The sequence below is a fragment of the Octopus bimaculoides genome, chromosome 9, assembly GCF_046866305.1.
Source record: "Octopus bimaculoides isolate indiv1 chromosome 9, ASM4686630v1, whole genome shotgun sequence".
NCBI lineage: Eukaryota > Metazoa > Mollusca > Cephalopoda > Octopoda > Octopodidae > Octopus > Octopus bimaculoides.
Genome location: NC_142936.1, coordinates 35,386,290 through 35,407,392, shown reverse-complemented (window position 1 = coordinate 35,407,392; position 21,103 = coordinate 35,386,290). Strand labels below are relative to the sequence as shown.

The 21,103-nt window shown below is 34.5% G+C and overlaps 1 protein-coding gene across 2 annotated transcripts in view; it reads left to right on the top strand.

Moving 5' to 3' along the window:
- The first annotated feature begins 5,597 nt into the window (after positions 1-5,597).
- LOC106874292 (abl interactor 2) overlaps positions 5,598-21,103 on the top strand; it is a 31,574-nt gene continuing 16,068 nt past the window's right edge. For both annotated transcript variants that reach the window (XM_052970614.2, XM_014921968.3), the window contains exon 1: positions 5,598-5,730. In XM_052970614.2, coding sequence (XP_052826574.2) covers positions 5,608-5,730 — 123 coding nt within the window. In that variant the 5' untranslated portion in view covers positions 5,598-5,607. The remainder of the gene's footprint in view (positions 5,731-21,103) is intronic.

Below are 21,103 nucleotides of genomic sequence, written 5' to 3'. Positions count from 1 at the left end.
GAAATCACATAAAAAACCTTGCAAACCAAATCCAAAAACGAAATATATATATATATATATATATATATATATATATATATATATATATATATATATATATATATAAATGGAAGGAAAAAAATTGGTAAAAATTTTGGTGTGAACGCAAATACCTATTACGTGGTAGCAGGGCATGCTAGAAATAGCAGCCAAATCTTTCCTTTTCTGGAAAAAAGAACCGTCAACATGTGATTTCAATGTCACATTCATTGAAAGTATGGAAAATTAACCTGGAAAGTGCTAAAAGAGTAATGTAACCACAAAGAACTTTCAAAGCTAAAATGTTCGAAGGCACAATGCAGGTGTGCGTTTGTAGAGTAAAAGCCATTAAATTAATTCAATGAAATTCTCATAATTCTAATGCTGCAATATGCTACTCTTGTAGGGCTGTCAATTATAGTTGGTGGACCTTGTTATGCATTACTTGGTTTGGCAACTGGTTTTATATGTTTGTTTTTTTTTTTTTTTATCTAGCATGGAAATATACTCCTAATTAAAGAAATATAAAATTACTGTGCTGTATCAAAACTTACAGAATTAATGCTGTCAAAGATTGAACATCATTTGCTATTTTATAACTATTTTCCCTCCTTGCTGGTATGGACATAGATTGTCTCTACAAACTAAAACAAAAAGAGAATTAATTCTGAAACAAGCGTTTAGCAGGGAGACCAAACTGATAGTTTGGTAACCCGCTAAAATAAACATTAAAAATTGAAAGGAAAAAATAAACAGCTTTGCAAGTTTAACTCAGTGTTTATTGACCAAGATAGGTGTGAAATTTAAGAAGCAACTTGTTAGAATATGCATATCTGTGAGGAGACATAAGCAAGAATAGCAAAATCTACAATACCTAAAGAACTGGTAATACATACATTACAAGTGTTCTATGAAGAGAACATAAGATTGCTGCATAATTCAGCATGAATATGAAATGACATTAAACATTGTATAAGGTAACTTAAGGTTTCTGTGGGAACGCTAAAAGTCATATTCACTTAGTGAGTTTACATATGTGAGTATGAATTATGATGTTGTCGTTGTTGGCATTAGATGCAGTAAGAGCTGGGAGCAGCAATATTTGGCAGTGATGAATTTCATTGTGTCATAACGTGGAGAAAGTGAGCAATAGCTTCCTGGTAGCAAGCGCGAGCTAGACTCCCTAAGTGGAGAAAGACTGATCTATTTAAGGAAATCGCTGGGCTCCACAGAGATGTGAAAGGTTTTTCCGCCAAGAGAACACACGATCCACTTGAGCACATCTCATTGGTTGACCGGGTTATTTGGTGTGATTGTTTAGGGGACAAATTGTGCCTAAAAACTAACCAATTAGAGCAAATGGTTAAAACATGATCTTTATAGCTAAGTATTCTCTGCTACATCCAAACAACAACTATAAATAAAAGGGAGAGAGAATAGTTTGTCATTTATGCTTTTGTCAATCCATTCTGCTACAAGTATTTCACATCAGGACACTTAACAATAGCCACTATGTGACCTACTTTTCAACATACATTAAGGAATGTTTGAGCTTGTCATCCTGGCCATACATACAAAAGAAGAAAAGAATTTATATTTTAAAAATTGAACTGTTAAATATATATATATATATATATATATATATATATATATGTATATATATATAGTAGCTGATGTACTAGGCGTTGCTTGGGTTTTCTGTGCCTATGCCATTGTAACTGTTGCTTTCTGAATCCTATGGATGGCGTCATGTTCGAGGTACTTTAGCAGAGGTACCCGATAATTCCCAGGTTGATTAGAGTGTAGTTCAAATGGACACAAAATGTCTATTAATTTTATAATATTCCCCTGCTCACACACAAGTATCAATTTTTTGTCAACTCTACATGCTGCATTCAACTTACGGACATGAACTGTAATCACATGTAATATACCTTAAAAATGGATAGAATAGTCTCTGCAAAAAGCTGATACATGCTTGTGCTCTTCTGATTCCTCTGGAATTAAATTAAAACCTTTACCATCTCCCCTACCACAAAAATTTGCCTAAATCTCGAATTTCATTAAAATCAGATGAAAAATATAAAAGTTACAGCCAAAAATAAAATCCCTATGGGTATTTGCACGCAAAAAGCCTATTGATTTTATAAAACCACTGCTCAGGTGCAATTATCGATTTTTTGTCAATGCCATATACTAACATCAACTCACTGCCATGAGCCTCGCTCACTCATCAATTTTCAACAAAATCGGACAAGTTGCAGGAAAAACAACATTGTTATGGGAATTTCCATTCAAATGCCTGATTGAGCTCACAAAAATTGATGCCAACTGAGCATTATCGAGTTTTCCAAAAATTCCGGCCTTATTCAAACTTTAAGGCATGTGATCTACTTATGTGCCAAAAATCATTAAAATCGGTTGGACAGCGTGGGAGGAGTTAGAGTAACTTGAAATACACAGACAGACAGACAGCATTATGCATTCATATATATAGATATATATTATAATATTATAATGGGGGAGGCCAGTTATAATATCAACTGCTCTACATCTTAGAGTGTGCTTCTTCTCCGGATTTATGTTTTTCTACAAATGATATATATGTATAATATAATATATATATATGTGTGTGTGTGTGTGTATCTCTCTCTCTCTCTCTCTCTCTCTCTCTCTCTCTCTCTATATATATATATATATATATATATATATATATATATATATATATATTTAAAAGAGAGTTTGTATGTGTGTATATTCCTTATGCATTTGAAACTGTGTTGCCAATTTTGACGTATGGAGTATCAAAAGTTTCAGTAATCTTTTGGTTACTAAATAAACTTTAATTTCATTTACTTATTTTTTACATTATATCAACAACCAGCTTAAGTTATTTGAAATACACTGCTCTACAACGACCAGGCTTCATTAGAAAGTTAAAATAGCTTCACACTTTTAATTTGTACCAAAATTACAAAGTGTGTTGCCGGGCAAAGATAAAGGACATGTACACCACTCATTTCCAGTGTTTCTTTTTTTTTTTTATTCAAAAGGTTTATCAGATTTCTATGTTTTCAATATAGGAGAAAACGATTTTGCTTAAAATCACGTTTTCAAAGTTTTTATTTCCCCCACCCCACTCCATTTAATTTAAAACTTTTTTTAATGTTTTTATTTTAATTCCACATAGAAAAATACAGAGATTATGAATCTGGGTGCTGCTCCTTGGTCTGGCTGACACAAAAGTGGAAGAGATAGGAAATACTTTCTGTTATATAATGTCAGTAATGGTTGGTAATGTAGGTAAAACCCTAAACACATGACTGACCTTTCCTTGACCAGCACAGGTCCTTGGCGGTTGAGTGTTTCCCCATCAATCATCTGGTGTGGAGAGGATTTCCCGTTTGTTTTGACTAGCAACAAACGGGTAGATTTGATTTCAAATCTCAGGCATGGCAAAGTAAGGTCCCTACAAATACAATTATCCAATACAAAAAGAAAAATCTAATACTCTCTCCTACTCCTTTAATTCCAAAACTTTCCACTGTTTTTCAATTTTTTAAAATTCTCCAATAAAAAGAAATTGTTTAATATTTTACCCCATACCTCTAATTACAAAACTTTCCACTATCAAGTCTTGCATGTTATTAAAATAAATTATCTCTCAAATACCTTTAAATTATTACCACTTCCATTGTTTCTGGTTTTCGTTGGGAAACAAGTTGCATGTAAGCCTTCTTTCTCGTTTTCGATGAGACCCTTCTTTGCCAGGAAAATTGGAAGAATGACATAATATGCACTTACTCTTTATTTCTAACAAAACAGACCCTTGTTTTTTTTAGAAATGAGAGTGACTCCTAGCGAGAAGATCACAATCAAACTGAAATTTGGATTGTACACTTCATGGGCAAGTTTTCGAGTTTTAATACTTTATCCGCAATAATTAGAAGATATGTTACAGATAGTTTATTTTCATAACATAATTCTCTGTTAGCAAATGTTTTTCTCACAACAATTTAAAGATATGTTAGAGATAATATATTGGCAGAGGTAAAGAATACACACACCACCCATTTTCAGTGTAACCTTCACCCTAACTCCAACCCTAACCCTAACCTTAATGCTAAACCCTAAACCCTAAACACCGGGTGTGCATTTTCTTTACCTTTGCCAATTTATTTTAATAACTTAATTTTATGTTAGTAAATGATTTTCTCTTACACAAACCCGCAATAATTTTGATTTCGAATCAAAAAAATTATTTGGAAATTCTAAAGAGAAACGAATGGCAGAATCGGAGTGTTCCTATTTTAACCCCACCCCCACCAAAAGTTTTTAAAAAAACAGTGGAAAGTTTAGTAAATTTACCCAAAGTTTTAGAACTAGGGGGTAGGGGGAATATTAAAAAAATTATTGGATAATTTGCACCCCCACCACCACTGTTTTCTTCCCAAAATTTTTTCAAATTTCTATGTTTTCAATATAAGAGGTTAAGATGTTGCCTCAGAAACACGTTTTCAAAATTTTAATTTCCCTCTCCCCACCCCATTTAAAAAAAATTTTTAACTTTTTTGAATTTTTTATTGCAATCCACGTACAAAAATGCAGAGATTACGAATCTTTAAGAATTTTTTTAAATATTCTTTTTAAAGAAACACTCAAATCGCCTTCCCCAACCTCCACTACCCATCACCTCCCCACTTTAAAAAAATTAAAAACTCTGAATGTTTCACTTTTAGCTTATTAGAAAGCAGGGAAGTTTTTCCAGAAACAATGTCGTTTACCTGTTGTTTCTAGCATGTTGGGTTTTCCGATGGTACTCTGACATTTTTACGTCTGCTATTTCAGTAGGATTCTACGCATGCATGAAACATCAGACGAAAGCAAAACATTCTGAGTTATTAGTTTTTTTGAAAGCGGGGAGGTGATGGGTGGGTGAGGTGGAGAAAGGGACATTGAGTTTTTCTTAAAGAAAAATTAAAAGCAAAAAAAAAAAAAATCCCTAGATTCGTAATCTGTATTTTTCTACATGGATTAAAAAAAAAAACATTCGAAAAAGTTAAAAAAATCAATTGGGGTGGGGGAAATAAAAATTTTGAAAACGTGAATTTTGGTCAAAATCGTATTCTCCTATATCGAAAACAGACATCCCCAAAAATTTTTGGAAAAAAAGAAACTGGAAATAGGTGGTGCACATGTTCTTTACTTTCGCCGACGATAACTACGATGATAGTAATGATGATAATAACAATTATGCTGCTGATGATGATGATAATGATGAAGATGATGAGGCTAACGATGACGATAACGACGCTAACAACTACTACTGCCAGTGATGACGACGATGGCACCTACGGTAATGCAATCACGCCTACCTCGACAGCTCTGATTTGCTGTATTAAAATATTTCCTTCATCACGAAAGTTAAAAATACATACAGACATAACGTAAATATATTTTTCTATTGTTGTTATCCTTTTATAAAAGAGAAAGTAATTGGCGACGAGAGTTGAAGAGTTGGTGATTGCAGTGACAAGGGGGGGTAATGCAAGCTGACTTGCTGCTGGTCAGTGCTCGTTAATTAACAAAATGGCTACCGCCGAGCTGGTACAATTAATAGAGGAGGAAATTCCGGAGGGCAAACAGCACCTCCAGGAAAGTTATACCAACCTCAATAGAGTTGCAGAATATTGCGAAGGAAATTATCATCAAGTAAGAATATTTATAATTCCTGCTGTATCTTTTGTATGTAACATTTTATCGTTAGATTACACGATGCTGAAGCTTTGAAGAGCCCAACATGCATAATTTGTTTCTTTCGTTTCTGAAATGATTCTATTTATTTACACATTTAGTTTACAGAATAGTGTTTCTTAACTTGTAATTATTGTTCTAATAATTGAAAACTTTATTAAAATGATTCCAAATGATAATAAATTACTATTTTTATTACTAGTGTATGACCCAATTCTGCCATTCTAGTTACCAATCGTGAGTTCTTTACATAGCCTACACTGGTTATTTCTTTATTTTTAATATTACTGTTAACAATACAGAAACAAATTCACTTATGTATAATTTACAGTATTACATATGTGAGTTCCTTGTTTTAGAAAATTTATTTCTTAGCTTGAGATTTTTATGTGTGAGGAGTTTGCTCTGTCTCCTCAGTTGTTCAGTATCTTCAATTTAGGCGTAAACAATCAAAATGGGACGGATGCTAGTTAAGTGTTTGACATTATTCATCATTCTTGTGTTCATAACTTTAGCTTTAATCTTCATATTAAGTTTCCCAATTTCCCAGTTAACAATATACCCACATTTGTCATTGTCTCTTCATATAATTCTTTGCTCTTTTTTAATGTTAATATTTTATCCGCTTCCATCCTGATATCACTGAATTTGTTTTAAATTTAGATATATATTTTTTGATTTTAATAGAACTATTTTCTTTTATGTTTTCCTATTTGCCTGCAAACAACCCATGCCTAGAACTAACGGTAAAATCGCTTTAATGGTTTGTTTTCCCAAAATTTTATTGGTAAAAGCAATTTGTTTGAATTTATTAATTACCATTCACAGTTTCTTATTTGTACCCTATCCAGAATTGTAAGCTGATAATTTTAGCATATTCAAATTAGGATTTACTATATCTATCAGAGCAAAACATTTTCCGTTCGAATATTGTGCTTTAATTCTTCAATGAGAGTTTGCATATCCTGTGTGAAAATACCAAATATTTATTTTACATATTTCTTTTTTACTGACCAAGCTCGATGCTAGATTTTCGAAACTTCCAAGAATTAACGAATATGGTGTCAGCTTGTTATTCCTCAAAATCTGAAAATTAGATTACTGCAACAAGTCATGTTAATTTGAGATATTGTAATTATAATTGTCCTGTAAGTTGTTCATCCACCCACGTATGTCACCAGTTGCGTGTGATTATTGTCTAATGTTAACGTGAAAGCGAGTGAGGTTGGGGAGTGATACAAACAATCTGTGATATATGTTGAGGTGTCTAATAAATCTTTTGTTTGCAGTGTAGTAGAGTAAGAGACAAAAGAAGCTCACTCTATTATTAGCCACACAAGGTGTTACAGATTGTCTGGTCACTTTGTAACCACGTGAAAGTGTTATGTAGTTGAAATTCTTGATTGTCATCATTTATTTGGCTTTCAAATTGATGAAATTGTCTTTCCTCTCAACAGATTTTCTTTTCCCTTATCGTTTCAGACGCGAATTTTGTTCGTAGTAAGTAGTTAGGGATATTTGTGAGTGCGGGAGATGCATAAACATAAATACGAGGAAAACTAGAAAAAATGTTCTAATTTTTATCCTTTGCAACTCCAAAAGCCAATCATTTTAACTTAGTGATTCCGTCAAACCATTGATGACTTGTATAAGCTTCTACTATATACAATGTTTTGTTTAGTTTATCGTAATGATAGTACCCCAGCCATATCTACCTTTATTACTATTGTACGTTCAATAGATCGATAAATGAGAAGTTGCAGATGTAATGGCTGAGTGATCAAAGTACAAGTCACATAATCTCACAACCAAATCACATTGCTTGTCTCAGTAACTCCAGTTAAACATATATATATTACTTGTATTAATTTTATATAGAATAAATGACGGTAGAAGCAGTTGAAACATGACATCAGCGATTCTTGAAAATGTACCAATTGGCAGGTTTATCCAACCCATGCAAACATGAAAAAATGAATCTAAAACTATAATATAATCTTAGTATCCAGTCTCCATATTGATAAAATGTTGGTTAGGTTTGCAACATATATTCCCTTCACACGTTTTGATCTATTATATTCATGCAAAAAGTTTTGACTTTAATTTCTTACTGGATATCATTCACATGCACAGTGATGATGATTTCTTGAATTAACATTGATTCATGAATCATAAAGTTCCCCCACTTTCCTTAAAATAATATTAATTCTGTAGTGATGAAGTAACATAATGGGATTGCATGTTTTGTTTAGCCTTAGATCTACTCTGATTTGACCTATAATCATCTCATCTATTTTTAGACCTAGTATAACTATAACTACACTATCCAAAGTGTCCTTCCTCATTTAAGATGATAATATTTGACTGGTCTTTATTATAGGTTAAGTGAATATGTACATGTTATGCACGTAACCTTTATGTTACTTGAGAACTGCTGGTGGTACAAAAAAAAAAACACTCAGTATATGCTGTAAAGTGGTTGGCATAAGGGAGAGCATCCAGCTATAGAAGCTATGCCAAAACAAGTGCAGCATCATGATGCAGCCCATGGACCCATCAGATCCTGTCAAATCATCCAACTTATGCCACCATGGAACATAGACATTAAATGATAGTAATGATTGTGTGATGATACTGCTGAATATAACTATAATCATACTTGTAAGATCTGACAGCAATAACTGGAAACCATTATGTGTAGCTAAATTTAACTATGGTTAAGGTTTTCCTATGTTTACAATAATTCTCTCAGAAGCAATGAGGAAAGTTACAGGTCCATCGTAGATAACAGGAGCTAAACAGATATATTAATAATTATTTAATAAGGAGGTGGTGGGGGAAAATATTAGCTCAGCGACTAGCTGTGTAAACTGCTATGAGGGTAAAAGTAATGCACTGCAGATGAGTAATTCCAATAATAGAGGCCTTGGCTTGATGGAACAAGTCATGTGAGAAATTGATTAGTAAAGTTAGAAGATAGGATTAGTTTGGATAAGATGGAGTTTGGGTTGTTATTTAATCTGAAGTTGGTACTGGTTGAGCAGATCTGTTATGACAGACGTCTCTGTCATGATTATCCCATCTTTTTTCAATAGTGTTATTCCAAACCAGTGGTTCTTTACCATTTTCTACCTATGGACCCCTTTGATTCCTATTTTACTCTACTGGACTTCCATAGCCATTTGCTGTATATAAAAAAATTTTGCAGTATTTTTCTAGTTAAATATTATTAGGATTTGTATAAAAAATTAAACTATTTTGTATACTGTAGAAGTTTAACCAATTTATTGTACATAAATTTTAACAAAATCTTATGTGGACCCTATATTTTGGGTGGAATTCTTTGTGACTGAGCAACCTTATTTAAGAAGGGCACTGCAAGCTAGTTACTGGTTAGGGGTTGAAAAAGGTGTTCCAAGCATTACCTACCCAACATGCTGATCAGTTTACTGCATCTGATGACTTTCAATTCAGTGGAAGTAACAGTTACAAAAAAGTAAATGTAAAAGCAAACCAGTGTAAGATATATCAAGAGACGTTAAGTTACATCAAGAGATGTACTATTGAAATGAGTCAACCTTGTTGGATGATGAAAAATTCAGCAGACCTGAGCATTGTGCTGCTTTTGTTGTGGTAAAGCTTTACTGATACAAGATAGATATTGCTGCCCTTTCTGAGATGTGATTGGTTGGAGGAAGATCAACTAATTGAATTAGGTTGTAGCTACTGTTAGTTTTAGGTTGGCAAACCAAGAGATAAGAAGCAAAAGGGGAACATTGATTTTGTGATCAGGAATATCCTCACTATCAGACTAGACGGGCTGCCATCCAATGTCACTGACAGCATTGTTAAATTCCACCTACCACTGTCTGGTGGTGTCATGTGACTTTCTTCTCTGTATATGTACCAACTTTTCCTTCAGTAGAAGAAACTTGTATCTCTTTTCTATGAGAATTTTAGAAATGACTTCTGTACTGACTGGTGACAAAATCTACCTGTATGTTGACTTTAATGCTAGGGTGGGTTGTAACTGCATTTTGTGATGTAGTTTGGGATACTTTAGCTTAGGTAAAAGGAATAGTAGCCACCTAGTCATAAAATGTAAACATGACACTAGCAATCTCTGTAGCATGGGACTACTACATGCTGGACAGGTCACTATATAATAGGAACAAAGCTGAAGATGGCTGCCAGAAAATGTTAACTACAGATGTCACATTAATATTCTTTATGAACATCAGAGGTCTGTCACAACTCAGTAACAGAACTAAAATTCCATTTTCTGAGAGATCTTGTGGCATGCAATCAAGCCTTGTGCATAGCACTCACTGAAACACACCTAAAACCTGACATTGTATATGCAGAAATATATGTACCAAAGTATGTTGTATTGCGAATCAACAGAAAAGAGAGAAGTCATGGTGGAGTTGCAATGTACATCTGTGAAGATCTCATGCTCCAAATCCTTTTGTCACACTCAAATTCAGTGTGTGACACACTAATTGTACATATAAGACAAAACCATATCTAGTTATATGTACTACTTATTGCCCATCAGATACTCCAAATCATACAAGCCTATTCAAAGGCTGCCTTGCAAGAATAGAAGTCTTAACCAAAGTAGAACAACACACTAGTGTACTTCTCATGGGAGACATCAAGCTGCCCAATATAGGATGGCCTGAGAGCCTTTTTCTCTCTGGGATGATGCAATGTAAACACAATCAAGTGGAATCCCTGCATGACCTCACCAACAACTTATACATGGAGCAAATAACACTCCAACCAATCATAACAAACAAAATATTTGATCTCTCTTTCACAAATAATCTTGATCTCATCCATAATGTGAAAGTGACACCAACGCTAATCTCGGATCACAATGTAATAGAGCTGACCATGTATGGACCAAAGGAACCCACAGATATGCATCCTATGAGAAGCACCCCAAATCTATCCAATCTGAACTACCGTAAAGCAGACTAGAAATCAGTTCAGAACAAGATTATCAAACAGGTTTGACCCCAATGTCTCTCTACACCTGACATAGACATGAAATTCAAAGAATTCATGTCTGTAATGCAAGACATATGCTACATAATTATCCCAAAGAGAAAAGCCATTGCACATAAGATTCCCAGGGAGAGAAAAGTTCTTATGAGTTGATGTACAAGGATTACAAACCACCTCAACAGAGAACTCAATGGCAGTGACAACTCCTGCTTGGAAACAGCACTGACAACCAGCACAATTTTCAACCAGGTAGAAGCTGCCTGATGCAGCTTTTATAACACTACAACTGGGTGTTAAAGCAGCTGCTCAACAACTCAAATGTTGTGATATCTCGACTTTTGCAAAGGCCTTTCATGAAGTCAACCATAGTATGATGTGTCACAAGCTGCATAATCTCAGCACAGTCAGAAAACTTTGAGAATGGCAACATGACTTTCTAAAAGATAGAAGTCAGGTAGTGGTAGCCAATGGGGTCACCTCCAAGGAAACATAAATAATGAGTGATGTTCTACAGGGCACTGCTATTCATACTGGCCCTCTCAGACATGCTGCTCAGGTAGCCACCATTGCTAGCTATGCAGATGATACAAGAGTCTGTCAGAGAATACAGAACCTTGGAGATGTTGCGCATCTGCAACAAGAGTTGGATGCAACATACAAGTGGGCGGATGAGAATAATATGCAGCTTAATACTGGAACATTCCAAATCCTGTGCTGCTAAATGAAAAGCAGACGGGATACGCTGGCCCAGGAGGGATAGCAATCCCAGAATCAAAATCTGTGCTACCTGGGCACCAACATGAGTAATGATGCATATTTCCTGGTGCATATTACTAAGTTGGCAATAAAAGGCAAACAGTTGGATGGATGGATGGATCCTTAGAGCTTTCGAAACAAGAGAACAGGAAACCATGATGGTCCTCTGGAGGACATTTGCACTCAGCCATTTAGATTACTGCTTCCAACTATGGTCACCACACAGTGTAAAATTAACAATAGAACACAATGCAATCCATTGAAGCTATACATAGAAGATTGTCTCAATGTGACATGTGAGCTACTGGAAGAGATTGAAAAAGTTAAGACTCCACTCTGTAGAACGAAGGTGGGAAAAATATGCAGTGACACACATCTAGAAAATCCTAGAACTTGTACCAAACTTTGGCATTGTACATTACACAAACAGCAGAAAGGGGTGCCATTGCATAGTACCAAAAAATCCCAACATTGTCATCAGCATACAGCACCAGATACTGCACCAGCTTGTGCTTGAAGGGCCCACAGCTCTTCAATATCCTCCCACAAAGGCTGAGAGACCTACATGGGATGGATGTAGAGATCTTCAAAACACAACTGGATTTCCTATCAAGAGTTTTGTATGAACCGACCTCATGGTAAGAAACAATGATGAGGGCAGCAACATCGCACTCCCTCATTCAGCATATTACACACTTCAGAGAGGCAGTTTAGTAAAAGTAGCATGCATATATATATATATAATATCCAGCCGAAATTGCAAGGATAATCTGGATCTCGACTGAGGAAAGAAAACTCCGAATGACCTTTCCTTGTATCGTCTATCTGGATGTTTTTCTTTCTTGTCCCATTATGTATGTATGTAAATGAATATAGGTGTATGTAACTGTATATGTAAATGAATATAGATGTATGTAAACGCAACATTTCAGTTGATATACCGGTGTCTTGGGGAAATTTCGAACCTGGGGTCTAATTCCTAAGGTATTTTTTGATGTTGTTATTGTTATTATTATTCAGGTCTCTGCCTGGAATCGAACTCGGAATCTTAGGAGTTAGTAGCCCGCGCTCTTAACCACTATGCCATATGCCCGTGGGCAATTATGGAGTGAATTTTAGGGCTTATAAATCCAATATTCTCCTATCTTTCCTTAATACCGGTTCCCATATGCTGTTCAGTCTGTACTTGATCTGCTTAGGAAGTTGTGTCCTAGCATATGTGCTGCTGCTTTTAGTTTTTGTATTTTCCAGTGGTGTTCTCTGTCTATTATTTTAACTTCATCTCACAGGGGCGGGGGGGGGGGAGGGGTAGTCTCCATTTTCCAAACATGATCAGCTACACCCGATTTATCAACATCTCCCCATGTCACAACTTTGCGATGTTCCTCTACCCTTATTTTGAGGGGATGGCATGTTTCGCCTTTGTATAACATACCACCGCTGCATAGGATGGAGTACACACAATTCTTAGTCATATTCCCGTCTATTAGTGGTTTTACTCGAAGGAGATATTTGCAAAGTGTTGTATTACTTTTGAATACTGTTCTGATGTCATATGGGCCGCATATCTGTCAATTGTAAATAATGTACATAATTCTTCATCTCTTAAATATAGAACTGTATTATCTAATCGGTACGGAGCTGACACTAGACTTCAATGGAGACATATAGAGAAACTCCATCAAACCATTGTCTTTCAAACCATCTAACTTTCCTTTGTAGATGTAGAGACTCAAAGCTAATACCACCTGGCTTGACTATAATGACACCAGTGGATTCATATAAAGCTAGAAGAGTAGTGGAAAGAGCTGGACATGCACTTGTCCATGAGAGGATCCATTACAACCATTGGAAAAAACATCAACTAAATAGCAAAATCAAAGAGAGGTTATCTTCATTATTTAGGAAAATAACCAGAGATGATGATAGAAAGAGAATCCAACAAGATCTAGAAAAGTCATACATGAAAGAATTTGAAATGGTGAAGACACGCCAGATTAAGAAGTTTATGAAACTCAAAGGTCAGAGAATGAAGACTGAAGTCTGTCACCCACTTGTGAAAGCAGTAATTAATGTCGGTAGCCAACATCTAGAAAGCTCTGAAAAAGCAGTACTAAACAAAGGTCTCAACTTTGCAACAACCATCAAGAGCATTTCATACTTGGACATAATAGCCCCTATTTAAGAGATAGCCATAAAGATACCAAAAGCTCAGGGAGATGAACTAAGGTGGAAAGTGAGACAGGTACTAGAAAAAGCAAAACTTCCCAAACCAAACATCACTAAGGAAGAAACGTTCGCTATCAAAAGACTACATAGTGACAATTCCATCATAATACTTCCAGCAGACAAGGGAAATGCTACAGCGGTGATGAACAAGTCTGACTACTCTGAAAAACTGGCAAGTCTTATAAGTGATGGTAGCTACAGCAAAGTAAAGAAAGACCCTATTTTGAAAACAGAGAAGAAGTTGTCACAGATCTTGATCAAGAACAAAGATCACTTTACACCAACGAAGTAAAGACAACTGACTCAACACTACAGTAAACTACCACACGTGTACGGTCTTCTTAAGATTCACAAGGATGGTATTCCATTAAGACCTATAGTGAGTTGTAGAGGTTCAGCATGTCATCCACTGAGCTGCTTCCTTGTGGATATAATCAGTCCATTAGCAGGAAAGTCAACATCGTATGTGCAGAATTCCATCCACTTCACAGTATTGAGAAAGGATACCCCATTAGATCCAACCAGATGGTGAGTCTAGATGTGATAAGTCTGTTCACCAAAGTCCCAACTGGTGAAGCACTATCGGTAATTCAAGAAAAACTAGTGACAGACACCCATCTAAAAGAAACTTGATGGAAATGTTGACCTTCTGTACAGAAACTACTTCAGTATGGACATTGATATGTATCAACAAGAAGAGGGTTTAACGATGGGTTCACCATTATCACCGATAATAGCCAATATATACATGGAATACATTGAGAATTTGGCTTTAGGATCAACACCACTAAAACCAACCCTATGGTTGTGATATGTTGATGACACCTTCATACTATGGCTCCACCAGGAAGATGTCCAAGTGCTGTTAGATCATGTGAACTCAATAAAGCCATCCATACAGTTCACAATGGAAAAAGAAAAAGACAATTAGCTAGCATTCCTGGATGTATTAATAACACGCACCAAGTATGGATTCAAGACATCTGGAAACTGCAAGCCGACATTCACTGGATGATACCTCAACTTCAACTCCACCATCCTTACAGTGTAAAGAGAGGGATTGCTCAGTACCTAAAACACCGAGCAATGAACACAAGTAGCGATCGTGATACCCAAATAAAAAGCTACATTCACGGAGTGGTTGGCGTTAGGAAGGGCACCCAGCTGTAGAAACACTGCCAGATCAAACTGAAGCCTGGTGCAGCCTTCTGGCCTCCCAGACCCCAGTTGAACCGTCCAACCCATGCTAACATGGAAAACAGACATTAAACAATGATGATGATGATTTAACTACACATACATACATTCATCTACATGTATATCTACATACATACATTCATCTACACACACACACACACATATATATATATATATATATATATATATATATATATATACACACACACACACACACATATATCATCATGCTAGCTTTCCATGCTAGCATGGGTTGGACGATTTGACTGAGGACTGGTGAACCAGATGGCTACACCAGGCTCCAATCTGATTTGGCAGAGTTTCTACAGCTGGATGCCCTTCCTAATGCCAACCACTCCGAGAGTGTAGTGGGTGCTTTTATGTGCCACTGGCACATACATATATATGAGTATATATGTATATGTGTGTATATATGTTTGTATATATATATATATATGTATCTGTTTACATGCATATATATGTGTGTGTGTGTACATATGTATACATATATGTATATATATATATGTGTGTGTTTGTAAATATATGTGTGTGTATGTACGTTTCTTTATATATTCTTGAAACTTGCCTGTTGTGGAACAGTGTCTTTCAAATATCTATTGGTGCTTGTTGAGATAACATAGAAAATATGGAAATGAAATTGTTCACTCTGTAACCGAACGATTACTGAATCTGTTGGTACCCATTCGTCAAAATCAGCAACTCAATTTCGAATGTGTAAGGATCATGCACACACAAACAAACTCTTTTTACATATATATATATATATATATATATATATATGGCTGACTGCAGATTGAGACCCATTTTATTTATGATGGAATTTATTGTTTCAACTATGTTGGTTGTTGCTTATCAAATTATATTTATACTTTACCTCTGACATAGACTACTTTTTCTAAAATTCTTTACTATTTACATATATATGTGTGTGTGTGTGTGTGTGTGTGTGTGCATGCATATACATGCTTAAAGTGTATATGTGTGTGTAATTTAATTGCTAATCCTTATCTTCTCTGAGGTATTTTTGTAAGTCTAATTCCTCTAATTACACACTTTCTGTTTTAACCACTTTTAATCATCTTTCAGTGTTGCATGGTTATAATTCTTCATTCTTTCTTTGGTATTGCTGCATTATTTACTGTGTCAGTGAAATTTGAGCTGTTAGGTAGCTGCATAGTGTGTTTGCTAGAGCAAACACCCTGACGTTTTTTACACCAACTTCTAAACAGCTTACAATTTACTGCTTGCAGTAACGTTACAAAGCTGCTGTCAGGAAAACTGTAATACGTTTTGATTAGGTCTCCTCCAGTCCTTCTTTTCTATAATCTATGAACAAATATTTGTTGTAGAAGAATTGTTAATTGTTCTTAGCTCAAAATATACAATTTGCAGGCATGGCTATATGGTTACAAAATTTGCTTAACAACCACATGGTTTCTGGTTCAGTCTCTCTGCATAGTATCTTGGGCAAGTGTTTTCTGTTAAAGCCTCTGGCCAATCAAAGACTTGTGAGTAGATTTGGTGGAAAAAAGCTGAAAGAAAATCATTGTGTGTGTATGTATATGTGTGTGCATGTACGTTTAAGTGATGAGTATGTATTTGTCTTTTTTGTCTTGCTTGATTTTGCATGGTAGTTGTAAATGTCTGTCACTGTCATACAAATAGTGTCATTAATCTCCAAATTCAGTGAGAATTTGTCTGACTATGGGGATATATTCCTTTCTTGGAAAGAGGTTAAGGTTGTCTACAGGTAGATCATCCAGCCAAAGAAAATCTTTCTCAATAAAATTCCATTTGATCCATGTAAGCATAGAAAACAGGACATTGAAAAACTACAAGAAATATGGACAAAAATTAAATCTTGCACAGTAGCGATCTCAATAGAATTGACTTCCATGATGATATCTGTATTTTCTGATCCCCTATTTTTCCTTTTTTAACAATCATAACTAGCCAGTCTATTGAGCAGTGTTGATTTTTGTCTCCAGCTCATAAAGCAAAACTTCTAAAATAAATGGAGAAAAACTGAAGTGTTGCTATGGTATAATGGTTGGCTCACCCCATTATCTTTTCAGGTGTGGGTTCATCTCTCATTTGTTCAAGCAAATGTTTTCGTTTTTTAGCCACTGTTCTACATGTTATTATCTATAGCTTTATCTACTCAAGTGTTCCACCAGAAAACAAACAGAAAAAAGATAGTAATTTACTGAAATTCCTTAGTAAATATATTTTTAAAGACCCAGTCCATCTAGCTATAAATAGGTATGTACGAGGGGTGTATGGAAAGTTTTGAGCCTCAAAAAAATAAAACATAGTACAAGACTTCTGATGATTTATTTTTCAACATAGTCCCCGTGATGGCTGAACACTTTCTTCAGCGGTGCTGAAGTGCCATTATCCCGGTGTAGAGGAACTCTTTTGTTTGAGACTCCAAGAAACTTTCTACAGCGTCTATAACGTCATTGTCACTGGCAAAATGGTGACCAGCCAGGGCTTTTTTCATTTTGGAGAATAAATGAAAGTCAGAGGAGGCTAAGTCTGGCAAATAAGGCGGATGGGGAACAAGTTCATATCCACAATCACAAATTGTTGCCATGGCGACTACTGAGGTGTGGGCTGGAGCATTGTTGTGATGAAAAAGGACTCCTCTGGTGATCATTCCCAGCATTTTTTCTTTGATTGCTTCTCGGAAGCATTTTAGTAGCTGAGAATAATACAGCCCTGTCATGGTGTAACCCATTTCAAGGTAATTGATCAGCAAGACACCTTGAGAATCCAAAAAAACTGACGCCATGACCTTGCCAGCTGAAGGAATGATCCTGGCCTTCTTTGGGGTAGGAGAAAATGTGTGCTTCCACTGCTTTGATTGTTCTTCGGTTTCAGGCTGGTAGTGCTGAACCCAACTTTCATCCATAGTAATGAAACGAGCAAGAAAATTCTCTTCATCAACTTCAAACAGTTCCAGGTTGCTCGTGGACAAAGTGCACCAGGTGCGTTTCTGTTCAGGAGTCAAAAGGCGAGGGACCCACCTTGCAGAAACCTTTGGGAACCCAAGTTCTTTTGTCACAATGTTGTATGCTCTTTCAGTTGAGATGCCCAGTCTCTCAGCTATCTGATGATATGATATTCGATGATCTTGCATTATACAAAGAGCAAGGTCAATGTTGTCCTTGGTGGTTGCAGTTGGAGGTCTCCCTGGTGTGGGATCATCTTCCACACTCTCCCTCCCATGCTGGAATTTAGTTACCCATCATTTGGCTGTTGCATATGAATGAACATTGTCTGTTAAGGTTCTCACCATATCTTCATGGATTTCTGATGGAGTCATGCCTTTCAAATGAAGGTACTTTATGACAGCACGATACTTGGTTTTCTCCATTTTCTTTGTTACTGCGAACTTGTTTATTCAAAAATCTGCAACAAAAAAAATTAAAATACCAGAATCATGAAAATGAGCAAGAATACTCCATAAAGAGCATACTTATCAGAAAAAATTATTTCAGCTACCTAGCAGCCCCGTTTCAACAAAGACAATATATAATTGATGTTATGCTTCAATGTTGATTTCAAACCTTTCCATTGACTTGAAAAATAGGAAGGGTATGAAGAATCACTCCAGTGTAATGTTCCTTGCTTCACCTCCTGGAGATGAAGTATTTAGTGATGTCCCCCACTTCTCCTCAGCAAAGCCAATTATTTATGTTATGTAGTTATGTTTTTGATAGAACCATTTTTATACTTAGGAAATAACATTGTGAGAACTTATCAGGCATTGTTCCCACTTTACTCTTTGTTGGAGATATTTTAGTTAAAATGAATTGATGTAATTTTTTCATTCATGTTTAGTGATGCATATATCATACACACAAAGGCACACAAATTTTATTTGGAAATATATTTATTTCAAATCATTATCCTTAATGAAAATTAGACTAAAAAAATTTTGTGGTTGCTTGGCAAGCTGTAGGTATATTGTTCAGCTCTTCCAGTGGGTCTGTTTCAGTATTTACAATGTCTATCATTATTGTATGTTTCTATTTGGAGTTCAAATAGTATTATGGGAATTGGGTATAACATAAAAGAATAAAATAAAATACTCAGAAAAATACTGTAAAAATAATCTGAGAGAAGTTGAAGTCAAGGGAAGATAATAACTAGAAATGGGCCTATAATCGTAAAGCTAGCTATAAATTGAGTTTTAAAGTATTGTAGATTTTGAGATTTATGTTACAGAAATGTGGCCTGATTATTCATTTAAAGGTAATATTATGTAATAAATACTTAGTTTTAGTATATGCGTATATAATACTATTATAAATACTATTAAAACTTCTAGTAACTATATTCATCCTAAGTGTGTGGAGATAATATCCTGGGGTGGTTTATTTTATATATTTTTCATTTTATTATATGTAAAGCTATTCCTATGTCAGCATTTTATTCCTCTCTCTTCATTAGTGTTTAATAACTCTCGACTGGAGTATTTTCATAAACTCTGTTGTAAATAATAAGCATGTTTTATTACCTATTTTATGAGTTTGCTCTTACAAATAATATACCTATTAAGGGTGTATTCTATTTTATTAGATTTTAACTCCCATATGTATTTACTTAGACCTGTAGAATTTTTAATTTGGGATTTTTGAAAGACTGATAATGCTGGGAAATTCTTTTAATTTCATTTGCTGTGGATCCAATATATTCATTATTATTAATATTGTTATTATTATTATTAGAGGTTACTATACATTTATAAATTACATTATCTAGATTGCAATTATTATTAAGCCTACATTTGGATTTGTCTTTACATGTGCATTTATTTAAAATATAGTTATGTTTATTGTTTGTCATAGTACTGTTGTAGCTATGGTTTATATAAGTTAAATTATTATAAAATTTGTTTAATTTGAAACTGTTTATTGAGGATATAATATTACTTACATTCCTTGTTGTAGAATAGCCCACTCTAATAGTTTTATTGGAGAATATTTTCGAGTATGTATTATTCTTTTTAAAGAATGTTTTTATTATATTCAAAATTTCTTTAATAATATTAGTTTTAATTTGGGTCCCATGATTTCCTTATATAGCCATATAATTTCCTTATGTTTATTTTTATTGTTATTATTATTATTACTATTATTCTAATTATTATTTTTCATCATTGTCAATGTATTCTTCATGGGTACATAATATTTATGCTTATCATTTTTTATTCGAATTATTTTTAGTATTATCCTTATTATAATTATTAGTTTAGATGTATATTATAATCTTTACGTATTTCCTTATATTGTTTATTATTATCATTGCTATTACTTTTATAGTTGGTTTGAGAGTTAAGATGATTAATAGTATTATTATTGAATCTGTAATTATTAAAGAATTTAATTTTTTAAATTAATTAGTTACTAAGTTTAGGTTTGCATCTAGGTAGTTAACCGCAGAATATTCTTTCTCTATAGAGATATCTAAACCATAATTCTTAAAGAATTTGTATAATTTTTTCTTTGTTTTCTAATGATCTATTGGTGCAGTTTCTACTTATAAGGAGTAGGTCGTCCCTATATAGACCTCCCTCTATGTTAAGGTGTTCTAACCAAGTTCAGATAATAGGTATATTCCTGCTAGATCTGTTACTTGGGCAGAATCTGGAACACCCGTAGATATATCAAAGCAATCCCTAGTGTCTTTCCTAACCCATAGTTTATTTTTATATCTAATTAGGGATTTCCTCGCTGTTAGCACTACTTTAACTTCACCATATGTCATCTCAACATTTTTCATAGCATATATAAAGGCCTTATTAAGAATAATCTTGTTAATAGATGAATAATAATTTTCTATATCTATTTGGAAGAACTTGCACCTATTTTTATCTTTGATATTTTTGAACCAATTTAACGTATCCCGGGTATATACATATTCATCTACATAAATATACATATGTGCAGATGTATAATATGTGTATATATATATATATATATATGCGTGCATATATATATATATAGAAATATATGTATATGTATATATATGTATGAATTATAAAAGTCAGCCTTTTTATTGAAAATGTGGGAGTTAGAGGAAAGTTTAGAAAGTCTGAGTGAAATAC